This window comes from Sturnira hondurensis, unplaced genomic scaffold, assembly GCF_014824575.4.
Source record: "Sturnira hondurensis isolate 20B ecotype Veracruz unplaced genomic scaffold, ASM1482457v3 Scaffold0017436, whole genome shotgun sequence".
NCBI classification, from domain to species: domain Eukaryota; kingdom Metazoa; phylum Chordata; class Mammalia; order Chiroptera; family Phyllostomidae; genus Sturnira; species Sturnira hondurensis.
In genome coordinates, this window is record NW_028090067.1 from 10400862 (window position 1) to 10413295 (window position 12434).

The 12434-nt window shown below is 42.5% G+C and overlaps 1 protein-coding gene across 2 annotated transcripts in view; it reads left to right on the forward strand.

The window, feature by feature from the left end:
- TXNRD1 (thioredoxin reductase 1) overlaps positions 1 to 12434 on the forward strand; it is a 53999-nt gene that overhangs the window by 16393 nt on the left and 25172 nt on the right. The window contains exons 1-7 of one of the 2 annotated variants that reach the window (XM_037068527.1): positions 596 to 931; positions 2165 to 2305; positions 3678 to 3750; positions 4923 to 5042; positions 7993 to 8135; positions 8547 to 8662; positions 11909 to 12134. In XM_037068527.1, coding sequence (XP_036924422.1) covers positions 611 to 931; positions 2165 to 2305; positions 3678 to 3750; positions 4923 to 5042; positions 7993 to 8135; positions 8547 to 8662; positions 11909 to 12134 — 1140 coding nt within the window. In that variant the 5' untranslated portion in view covers positions 596 to 610. Of the gene's footprint in view, positions 1 to 595; positions 932 to 2164; positions 2306 to 3677; positions 3751 to 4922; positions 5043 to 7992; positions 8136 to 8546; positions 8663 to 11908; positions 12135 to 12434 lie in introns of those variants that run through there. The other variant, XM_037068528.1, reaches the window with a different exon arrangement.

Genomic DNA, 12434 nt, shown 5'->3' on the forward strand with positions numbered 1-12434 from the left:
GACCACTTACCTGGAGCTGAATGACAGCATTGCACTTTTAAGTCAGATTAAAATTGAAAGATACCGTGTTTAGTTCTGGGGTCAGGTGAATGTTTCAGTTGCCCATATCTTACTGATTGTACAGTTAAAAATGTCCAGGCTCACTCAGAGCTTTCTTTGTAAAGTCTGGGCACTGATTGATATAGTTTGACTTTAACCTTGGACTCTCTGGTACAGAATTTCAGTACAGATTAGATTAGAAACATTGTTGGAGGGAGTATGTGCTTTTCAGCATGACAATGCATTTTTTGCCCCTGTTCTAGCAGATATATTGGGGAGGTGGCTGCAGAAACGGTCGTTTTATACAGCCAGTGATGTGTTCTGGCACCATCTGTGCAAAGTACGTGCAGATAAAGTGAGACTGAGATTAAATATAGTTGTTTTCTGGGAGAACACCAAGCTGCATTCACTAATCCTTTCAAACCAGCAAGTCAGCTTTGTGCTCTCTGAGAGGAACTAGAGAATAATAACACTTGCTATCTGAAGATTGTATTGATCCTTTGATCTGAATAGCTGTTATTTCCAAATTCTTCCCCCCACAGTGCCCTGTGTCGAAGGACCCTGTGCCATAATGCCAATTGATGAATACTGGCTGTGTTTGCCAGCCACTCATGTTAGACCTTTTGTACAGACGGTCAGGGTGACGCGGTCTTGTCCCCACTGCTGCTGGTTTCCAGGTGTCCTGCCTTCCGTCCCCGGGCCCTCCTGTGTTCCTACAGTGCCGCCTCCACCACCGCCACCGCCTCCTCCTCCTCCTCCTCCACCTCCTCCACCGCCTTCCTCCACCGCACCCCCTCCCACACCCCAAGCATCCTGTTCTACCGACCCCGAGCTCTGCCTTTCACCCCCTCCACCTGACGGTAGGCAGGAGAAAAATGTACAGTCTAGGCTGGTAAGTTTGGGGGCGCTTGTGTATGAACGTTAAAACTTGATTTTTAATGAGCATCAAAAAGAAGCATTCCTGACTTTACCAGGTTTTATCTCATGTTAGCACAGAATTTTGTTTTAATAAAAGGTGATATTAAATATATCACCAAAACAGTATTTAAAACTAATAGAAATGATAAATAATGTGTATAAAAACTAGGGGAATGAAATGGCTTTTTAAAACTGAAAGTCTACCTGGGGGGGCGGTGTAAGGGAACTTAAAGGTAATGGAAAAAATACAATAAAAAATAAAAAATAGAAATATTCATCATAAAAATACAATTTAAAATCCTAACAGTCATATTATAAAGCCTGTTATGTGTTAAGTACATGGAAACTAAATAATAAGTATAGCATAGGAGGCTTTGCACGTAAGTAAAGAAGTGAGCCTTATAGAGCCGTGTGTATTTATTCCCCCTTTTGTTTATTATGCAAAAGCAGGGACTTTAACATTTAACTTTCTCTGCAGGTGTATGTCAGTTCATGATTTAGTTCTGAATTTCTAGACTTTAGGCCTTACCTAAAAATGCAGAAAACCCTTAAGTATTTGGCTAATCTGTCTTCATTGCTCTTTACCCGGCCCCTGTTGTCATCTGAGACATAAGCCCACTCATTATTCTACCTTTGGCTAGAAAGTAAAGATAATTGACAAATTGTATCAGTGATTCTTTTAAAAAACATGCAGTACAGCCCTGGCTGGTGTAGCTCAGTGGATTGAGCATGGGCCTACGAATCAAAGGATTGCAGTTCGATTCCCAGTCAGGGCACATGCCTGGGTTGCAGGTCAGTTCCCAGCAGGGGACACACGAGAGGCAGCCATACATTAATATTTCTCTCCCTCTCTCCTTCCCTTCCCCTCTAAAGATAAATAAATACAATCTTTAAAAAAACATACAGTACCAATGTTTTAAAAACCTAATTGAAAAGTGCTGGGTTAAAAGGGCCTGTCAAACTTAATTTAGGCCTAGACTGTGTCGCTGGGCCGCTGGGACCTTACCCACGTGCCACTTCACGGCAGCTCTCTGCGATGTGAGAAGGTCGCACGTTCCCAGTTGTGTGCGTCATGTAAGTCAAACAGCACTGTTTCCTGTGAAAGTTCCCTGTGCTTTTCATCAAAGAAAGGTTTTCTCACACAGCGTTTCAGGCACTGCTGCTTTTAAGTTAAAGCTTTTTCCTTTCTGTTGTTTTTCTTCCTTAGGCTCATCAGGAGGGCAGACTTCAAACGCTACTGAGAATGAACGGCTCCGAGGAGGTCCCCAGCTCCGAGGACATCCCCGAGTCCTACGACTATGACCTCATCGTCATCGGAGGGGGCTCGGGAGGACTGGCCGCCGCCAAGGCAAGGCTCCCTGCGTGTGCTGCGCCAGGTCTCCAGGTTCCCGGTGGGGCTTGTCTGGGCCTCTCTCGTCATACTTTGCACAGTGACTTGGGTAGAGCATGTCAAGGGGACAACATTATCAGACGTTTTTCCAGATTGAACTATGTGTTCTTTACATGAAAGTACTGGGCCCAGTGTTTCGGATGCATTTTCATTCATTAAGTAAATACACCACCTTTGGGTTGAAATTAAATATATTTCTATTCTTAATTAATAGTAATATTTTTTCACTTTGATTTCCCTGTTCACAACTCCTTCTCCCCAGTAGAACGATGGCGAGCAGTTAGATTTCTTAAACCCAGTAAAAGTGATTTGCCTCTTGTGTTTCTAAAGGGAGCTAAGAGAGTAGCTACTGACTGTGGCCTGGGAGTGACAAAGGGAGGTAGTAGGAATGAGGCTCCTGGCCGTGAGGTGAGGTCCATTATCGTGTGTGAAGGGGCCCTTGCGACTGTCATTCTTGCTGAAGAGTTTCTTTTAAAAGATGAAGTGCTTATACTCCTTGAAGGTGTAGCTTGTGGGGAATCAGTGAAGCTAGATTTGAAAGAAGCTGCCCCAGTTAGGAGCAGGCCAGCATCTGGTGTGGGGCAGTAAATGACTCAACAAAATGACTTTTGCTATAAATGACTCCAGAGTAATACTGGGTGTGCGGATTTTGCTGTAGTGGTGGTGATTTTGAAAGACACGTAGACTCAGTACTTGGAGATAATTCTTGGATGTCTTAGAAGTTGCCAGTACCCAAAGCTTATTCTCTGCGAAACATAATGGATACCCTTCAGAATGAACTTCTGACTGTCATTGCTCCCCTAAAATAGATTTGGAGACCTTAGAGATGCCAGCTTTTCATTTGCTCTTCACATGAAGATTTTAGTAAATCACAGTTTCAACAGAAAAACTTCTTTAATAGTCTGTATGGAAACAAAAGTACCTAACACTATTATAGGATACATGCAGAATCAAGGGTTGTAGACTATCAGTAAATCTGTTTTACTGGCTAGTTAACACTTGCTTAGAAATAGTCGTATGTTTTTCAGATTATTGCTTGATTTGTTACTGGTTGAGTGGGGGTTATGTAAGAGGGTGCTAGGGTTTCCAGTTGATGACAGTTTTGTATCTGTATTCTGCTTATTCTTAAAGCTACTCTTATGATTATCTAAGCATTGCTTAATTTTTGTCTGAAATAGCACTAGTTATACAAAAGTCCCAATATTAATCAGTGGTTACTGGTTGTGCTTTAGGCATCGTAGCCTAATAAAAGCAGCATGGATTTTCAACATCCTGTTTCCAGGCTGTCATGTTAGCCTTTCCAACTCATTTTAATGACCTCACTTTCCAGGAGGCGGCCAGATTTGACCAGAAGGTGATGGTCCTGGATTTTGTCACTCCAACTCCTCTTGGAACAAGATGGGGTGAGTTTTTAAAATATTTTAGAAGTGAATTTGTAGGAGAAGGTTTTTCCTTGATATTGATTTAAATGGCTCCTGAAACCCAATTATAAAAAAAACAAAACGTGTACCTCTTTTATACTAGGTTAAACTGGACTCCAATTAAATGTTGAAAATTTAGGTTCTGCTCTGGCCAGGGGGCTCAGTTGGTTGGAGTGTTGTCCTGATACACCAGAAGGTTGTGGGTTCGGTTCCCAGTCACGGCACATAGCTAGGTTGATCCCTGGTCAGGGTGGCAACCCAGTGAGGTTTCTCTCTCATTTCTGCCCCTTGTTTCTTTTTCTCTCCCTCTCCGCCCCCCCCCCCCGCCCCCGGCCTCTCAAATCAATAAAAACATATCCTTGGGCGAGGATTTAAAACAATGCTCACGTATTGAGGCCTGCGCAGCTCCCAACCTGCCTGTGGTTTGGTGTTGCTATCTGCCTCATAGAGCAAAGTAGAGGGTTTGTCTTCTGGGAAGACTGAGTGGTCTTCTCCTCTGAAAACGCCTCCTACATAGTTGGTTTTGGCATCTTTCAAGAATAGGAGGGCAAGGATCGGGGCCTCACAGGTCTGGGTTTTCATCTGCGGTAGAGAGAGAAGAGAGTGGCTATAACCAGAAAGTGCAGAGTGGAGTATGGTTACATCCAGAACACGCCATTGTTAACCCGGCCTGGGCTTCGCGGCGGTCACAGGGGTTGATCCCTTGGAGTCAAGGAATGAAATACTGATAAAAATCCAGTGTCTAAAATGCTCGTGTACACCCGATTGTGTATGTACCTTCAGGGCCACTACAGTCTCGTCCTGCTCAGCTTCACAACCCCTCTCTCAGGTAGTTCTGTTCATAGATACAGTGGCAAGTACAGGCTTGTGCACAAAGTCAAATTCCAATTTCTGGCATCTTTACCAGCAGTCAATTACTTGGAGCCTTTGAAGTATGTGGAAGGTGTAGAAATCTGCTCATTTTTGTACTGTTTTCAGATGACTCCATTGGTATGTAAGGCAGGCTGGACTTAGAAATGTCACAAGACTTAGGAATAAACTTGTACAAACAGTATTTACTTCGTTAAGGGTTCTTAGAGTGGTAACTACTGTGGACCTTTTCCTTTGAAGGACCATAGAGCAGTCTGTAAACTGGTATCTCAATGCTGTTACAGGTCTCGGAGGAACATGTGTGAACGTGGGTTGCATACCGAAGAAACTGATGCACCAGGCAGCTTTGTTAGGACAAGCCCTGAGAGACTCTCGGAACTATGGATGGAAAGTCGAGGAGACGGGTACGGGGGGAAGCGGTGGTTCCGTTTGTGCTTTGGGGGAGTTCGAGCCGTGATCTCTCAGTGCCTCATCCGTTTCTGTGAGACTGGCAATAACCTGGAAGTGGCTTTTATCGTTTGCATGTTAAAAGGATAAAGTCACTGCAGTTATCCTGTGTCAGGTGGCTACACAGCTATTATGGTAAGAAGATGTTGCACTTGGAGTGTCTTTCTTTAATGGAAGACCAGAATTCTTCCAAATAAATGCTCATCACTAGAGAGTTTCATAGGAAGGTGCAGGTTACATTTACTCTTCTTTTGAAGCCATGCATCTTTCTTGATCCAAAGAAGTCAGTTTCATGAGCTGATCGTTTGAGGGTGGAGAGATGGCTTGCCTTTTGAGAAGAGAGAGGATGGTTAGTCTCTATCAAATGAAAAGTATTTAGAATGCCCTAGGGAAGTTGAGGAATTCGTTGACTTTACAAAGTACGTTGCATTATCTGGGAGGAGAATAACGTGAGGGCTGGCATGGCTTCGTGGCTCATTAATGACCTAGGTCACTGTGTCCTCCACGTGTGAAACTGCAGCCCTGTCTGAGTTTAGTTTTGAGATCTGTGGGTTATGGGACAATCGAGGGAAGATCTTCCAGCCAGTAGCTAGGGTAAATTATTTTGTTTTTAATTTTTTTTAAAGTTTTAATTAATAGTTTATTATTTAAAAAACAAAAAACAAAAAACCCCAAGCATAAATACATGCTTTGAAAAACTTTGCTTCCACTGAAACTGGTCGTGCTTCCTTTACTCGTGCTTTTCTTTCTCATTTAAACTCAACAGTACTTTTTTTTCAAGTCTGAAATCTTAGAAATCAGTTCCTTTAAAAGTTTTCCTGGGGTTATAGCTCTTTCCTCAGAGTCTTAGAAGGCTGCTTCCTGGGTCTTTCGAATCTTAAAAAGGTGAGAGGTAAGTACAGGCCTCTGCTGAAGGTGAATTTTATTAAAGGGCCAACTGAGCTGTTGAATCTGATAGACTCAGCAGGCAGGTGGGCGGTAAAACAACCTGGTAAATTTGGTGTCTTCTTTCCAGTGGAGGACTACCCCTGTGGCTGGCATGTAACAGTGATAGGCCACTACCGTCAGAGTCCACACCTGTCCATTAAAACCAGCAAACACTCCCTGAATTCCACAGTCTTAAAGTTATAGCTTACTTGTCTGTTCTTACAAAAATTACTTATCCAACCAGTTTACCAGTCCTACCTTTTGTATTTCTTCTCCCTTTCCAGATTGTAAGGTAGAAATACAGTTTTCTGTCTTTATTCCTTTCACCTCTTGTATTTGTCAGCAGCAGAAGCAATAATCCCGCAGTCTTTGATGAGGGCCCAGGAGCTGTGCCCTCTCATTACATCCCTCCCCCTGTGGAACTCAAGCCTGGTGGTTTGTTTATTATTATCTGCAGCTTTTCTCATTCAACCTTGGGCTTTCTGAAGGAAGCTGGGGCTGGGCTGTGAGAACCAGGGCTGAGCTTTGTGGGAGTGGCCTGCCAGGATCCACCACTGAGGGAGCAGTGTTGTCTCCCTTTTTTTGTGTGCTTGAAATGATTCTGGTGAAGAATCAGTGGGTTTAGGCAAGTGTTTATATCTTTAGATCTTAAAGGAAGAAGGAAAGTTTGGAAAATTTCCCATAAAGGCTTATTTTGCATTTTTCAAATAGAAACACATCTAGTCTCCTGTCTTTGGACAAAGCACAGTGCTCCAGTTTTCTGGGAAGGCTCTCTTCTCTGCTCCCAGCTGGTGAAGGAGGAAAGACCTGGGCTGGGCAGCACAGCTGCATCTGCCTGGAGACCGGGGAGTGACGGGTCTGGGACTCGGCCTGTGATCTGCCCCTTTCCTGAAGCTCCAAATGGAGAACGGACAGAGGAAGTCTTAGGCCTTAAAAAACAAAATTACTGGAGCTCAGTTGTGTAAACTGAATGGATGGATGGTCCTTTCTGGAAGATGTATGGGCTTTATATTTTTTCAGATTTCTCTCTTTGACTTCTGTGCTTAAGTGTTAAATATACATTTAAAATATGAAGTATTTTGGAAGTTTTAGAATCCCATTGTCAATACAAAGAAAGCCAGCTAGCCCTGGCTCGTGTGACTCATTGATTGAGCCCTGGCCTGCGAACGGAAGGGTCACCAGTTCAGTTCCCAGTCAGGGCACGTGCCTGGGTTGCAGGCCAGGAGCCCTCTCGGGGGCGAGGCAATTGATCGATGTATCTCTGTCACTGATGTGTGTGTGTCTCTCTCTCACCCTACCCCTCTCTCTAAAAGTAAATAAATAAAATCTTTTAAAAGAAGAAAAGAAAAAGAAAGCCAGCTCATTGGTTTGTAGTTGGGGGCTTGCAGTCTGGGGACATACTCCACCGCAGTTTGCGTCTGTGTCTGCCGCTGCCTTAGTGTGCAGCCTTGGGCAAGCTGCCCCTCCTTCACTTCCCTCTGTATGTGACAGAAGTAGTTCATGCCCTTCAGGTGCTTTGAAGTCCACATGGAAGGGGCACTGGAAATGTTAAAGATACTAAGTAGTTTTGCAAGTCTGACTACTATTGTTGAATTTAAGGGTGTGGCCTGGCTTGGCTCTCTGTAGTGGGCTGGGGGCAGATGAGCAGCAACAGAGTTGGCTTCACATCCACTTGCGGCCCTGGCTGGTGTGGCTCAGGAGATTGAGCGTGGGCCTGTGAGCCAGAGGGCACGTGCCTGGGTTACAGGAGGAGGCATGTGAGAGGCAATCACACACTGATGTTTCTCTCCCTCTCTCTTTCCCTTTCCCTCTCTCTAAAAATAAATAAATAAAATCTTTATATATAAAAAAAGATCCAGTTGCCGTGGTGGGCACAAGAACACACCCAGGTGAGACACAAGTCCTGCCTGGCCAGCTTGAGGCGACGTTCCAGTGGCTCAGCCTTGGAGTTCAACTGTTTTGTCTTATTTTCTTGCGCAGTTAAACATGACTGGGAAAAAATGACAGAAGCTGTACAGAATCACATTGGCTCCCTGAACTGGGGCTACCGGGTGGCTCTGCGGGAGAAGAAAGTCACCTATGAGAATGCATATGGGCAGTTTGTTGGTCCTCACAGGATTAAGGTAATGGTGGTGTGGCAGCCTGAGAGACTTTTGTTTGTGTTAAGCTTTGGTTGGAGGTCGAGGAGGAAAAGAGAAGGTGATTATTCTAATGAAAGGAATAGCCACTGTGACCCAGAGTTGTCCAGTGTGGGGATTTTGTAGTCACATCTTACAGAGCTTTCGTTGTGGTGTGGTGGAGGGTCAGAGTGCTGGGACCAGACCACCTGGCTTCGAGTCTCGGCTCTGAGTCTCGGCTCTGCGCCCACTAACATTGTGATCTTGAGAAAGTCACTTACTCTGAGCGTTAATATCTCCAGCGTATTACCAAATTTTTATGAGAATCAAATTGGACAGTGATGTGAATCGCCTTTGTTAACTATAACTTCTAGGAGATAACAACTGTTTAAAGCTGACATGTTGGTTCCTTTGTAGACAACAAATAACAAAGGCAAAGAAAAAATCTACTCAGCAAAGAGATTTCTCATTGCTACTGGTGAAAGGCCACGTTACTTGGGCATCCCTGGTGACAAAGAATACTGCATCAGTAGGTAAGGCCAGCATCTCAGCAAAGAAAAACCATTGTGGATTTATGGTTTTGCTTTTTTCTTCAAACCCATTTTGTTTATTTCCTGGAAATTAGCCAATTTTTGATTGAAATTAGCCAATTCTTTTATATTACAAAAACAGTATGTTGAGTTTGTCCCTTCCCTTCTCCCCACTCTTGGTAATTGGTATTCCAGATGAGAAGTAACAGATTTTCCACCTCAGAGCTGAGTGGTGGGCTGAGGGTTTCAAAGGGCAGGGGATTGGGAATAAGAGAAAGGAAAAATTATTTTAGGCAAGAGAACATTTAAAAAATTTAATACTCTAAATGTTGGTAATCTTACCACCCAGAGTTTACATCACTACTGACATACAGGTATATGCTTATGTTGAAAGTTACATTTGTGTGAGTATATTTTATAAATGTTTAACATGAAATGAGATGGAGCCCTGGCTGGGTGGCTCAGTTGGTTGGAGTGCTCCTGGTATGTCGAGGTCGCAGGCCTGATTTCTCATCAGGATACGTACCTGGGTTGTGTATTTGACCCCGGGTTTGGGGTACGTTTGGGTGACAATCAATAGATGTTCCTCTCTCATATCAATCCTTCTTTCTCCTTCTCTCTCTAAAATCGATAAACATATCCTTGGGTGAGGATTAAAACAAAACAAAATGAAAAACATTTTGTAAATGATAGATGTGTACATGCACACTTTTTGCAGAACTAGGATCCTCTGTTACCTCACCCTTCACACCCGCAGTGCGGACACTGAAAGCATTAGAGGATGGCAGACCATTTAGGTTCATGAAACCCTAGGCCCCATTCACTCTTGTCTGAATGGTCACCATGTCAGTGGAGAGGGACCTTCTGAAATAAATGAGTCGAGCAGGAAGGTTTTGCTAAGAGATTTCTTTTTGCACATGAAGCAATAGTACTGGTGACAGTGTTTTTCAGATGTTTAAACTTATGACGACATTAAGGCAGATGGTTGATAAATACGTCCTCTTGGATGCCTTTTTCCCAGGATTTCCTGATTGTGTTATAAATTACTTGTTTTTTAGGACTTTTTTAGAGGGAAATATTTTCTCCTTTGTACCTCAAACAGGGCAGCTCATATGGTAGCTGTTGTCTTTGTGGTCTTGAATAGGCTCCTTTCTCATATTTTAAAAAATTCGTTTTCTAACAGTGCTTTTGTGATATTAATTCATGTCGTCCATGTTCTTCACTCAACTAGAAGATTTTGTCAGACTTTACTTTTTATCTTATTTATTTTTTAGATTTTACTTTTAAAAAAATGTTTTATTCATTATGCTATTACAGTTGTCCCATTCCCCCCCTTCATTCCCCTCCACCCTGCACATCCTCTCCCACCCACATTTCCCCACCTTTAGTTCATGTTATGTCTTTAGCTTCTACATTTCCCATACTACTCTTGCCCTCCCCCTATTTTCTACCTACCTTCTGTGCTTCTTATTTGCTATACCTTTTCCTCCTCTCTCCTCCTTCCACTCTCCTGTTGCTAATCCTCCATGTGATCTCTATTTCTGTGGTTCTGTTTCTGTTCTAGTTGTTTGCTTAGTTTGTTTTTGTTTTAGGTGTGGTTGTTAATTGTGAGTTTGCTATCATTTTACTGTACATGTTTTTTATCTTCTTTTTCTTAGATAAGTCCTTTTAACATTTCATATAATAAGGGCTTGCTGATGATGAACTCCATGAACTTGACCTTATCTGAGAAGCACTTTATCTGCTCTTCCATTCTAAATGATAGCTTTGCTGGCTAGAGCAATCTTGGATGTAGGTCCTTGCCTTTCATGACTTGGAATACTTCTTTCCAGCCCCTTCTTGCCTGTAAGGTCTCTTTTGAGAAATCTGCTGACAGTCTGATGGGAACTCCTTCTCTTGCTGCTTCTAGGATTCTCTCCTTCATTTTAATCATGGCTAATATAATTATGATGTACCTTGGTGCGTTCTTTCTTGGGTCAAACTTCTTTGGGACCCTCTGAGCTTCCTGGACTTCCTGGAATTCTATTGCCTTTGCCAAATTGGGAAAGTTCTCCTTTATTATTTGCTCAAATAAGTTTTCCACTTGTTGCTCTTCCTCTTCCCCTTCTGGTACCCCTATAATCCGGATGGATGTTGGAACGTTTAAAGATGTCCTGGAGGTTCCTAAGCCTCTCCTCATTTTTTTTGAATTTTTGTTTCTTCATTTTTTTCTGTTTGGTTGTTTCTTTTTTTCTTCTGATCCACTCCATTGATTTGAATTCCAGTTTTCTTATCACTATTGGTTCCTTGTGCATTCCCCTTCATTTCAATTAGTTTAGCCTTCATTTGTTCATCTAATTTGTGGCTAAAATCAACCAGTTCTCTGAGCATCCTGATCACCAGTGTTTTGAACTGTGCATCTGATAGGTTAGCTATCTCTTGGTCACTTAGTTGTATTTTTTCTGGAGCTTTGATCTGTTCTTCTGTTTGGGTACCCCCCTTCTTTTTTTTTTTTTTTTTTTTTTTGGTTGTGGGTCTTGTTGTGCCTGTTACGTAGTGACGGGTAGAGCCTTAGGTGTCCACCAGGGCGGGTCAGCCCAGTAGCTGGGTCATGACTGGTCTGGATGAATGTGTCTGTTTTAACTCTTTGGTTGTCAGACTTCCATACAGTTCAATTTTATGTCAGTTCTGGTTGTTTTTTTGTTTCTAAATTTTTGTTGTCCTTATTTTGGTTGTGTGAGGAGGCACAGTGTGTCTACCTATGCCTCCATCTTGGCCAGAAGTTACGGATTTTACTTTTCATAGTTGGCTTTTATATTACAAAAACAGTATGTTGAGTTTGTCCCTTCCCTTCTCCCCACTCTTGGTAATTGGTATTCCAGATGAGAAGTAACAGATTTTCCACCTCAGAGCTGAATGGTGGGCTGAGGGTTTCAGTTTTCAGGTATATAATATTAATCACATGAGTGGAGAATCTTCCCAGACAGGTCAGAATGGTTTGGGGCTGAGAGTTGGGTTACTGTCAGAAGTTAGGCAGTTTGCTGTGCTTGGCCAGGGCAGCTCAAGCTTCTCCCCAGGCGCCTGGGTGGCAAGAAGGTAGAGTCTAAGATTGCATAAAAACTTCTTATATATTATATGTGTGGCTGATTAAATGTTTTGAGTCTCAAAAGTGTCTGGTTTATAAGAAAGTAGAAATATTTACTTCGATTTGGTCATTATTCACATGTGAACATTTTTCTGTTTCTTTTTTTTACAAAAATATCTTTTCAGTGATGACCTTTTCTCCTTGTCTTATTGCCCGGGGAAGACCCTGGTGGTCGGAGCATCCTATGTCGCTTTGGAATGTGCCGGATTTCTTGTTGGCATTGGTCTAGATGTCACTGTTATGGTACGGTCCATTCTCCTTAGAGGGTTTGACCAGGACATGGCCAACAAAATTGGTGAATATATGGAGGAACATGGTATCAAGTTTATAAGACAATTCGTACCAATAAAAGTAAGTGGAATTGCCCATAAGTTTGTTGATTCTATACTAAGGTTAAAAGTTAGGAAAGAGAGTTGGGTGGGTGATAGAAGCATTCTCTCAGTATTATAAGCCGTTAGGAATACTGCAGTTTCTCAGTTTTGTGATACTGGTGTATAAACTTGTAGCTACCCACCACCTAAATAGCTTTGTTCTTATTTGAAAAATAATAATTTAATTTCCTTTTCTGCTTTCTTACCTTTGGTTCTCTTGTTTAATGCTTCACTTTATGCATTTCTGTATTATCTTTGGTCTGTTGTTATACATTGTTTC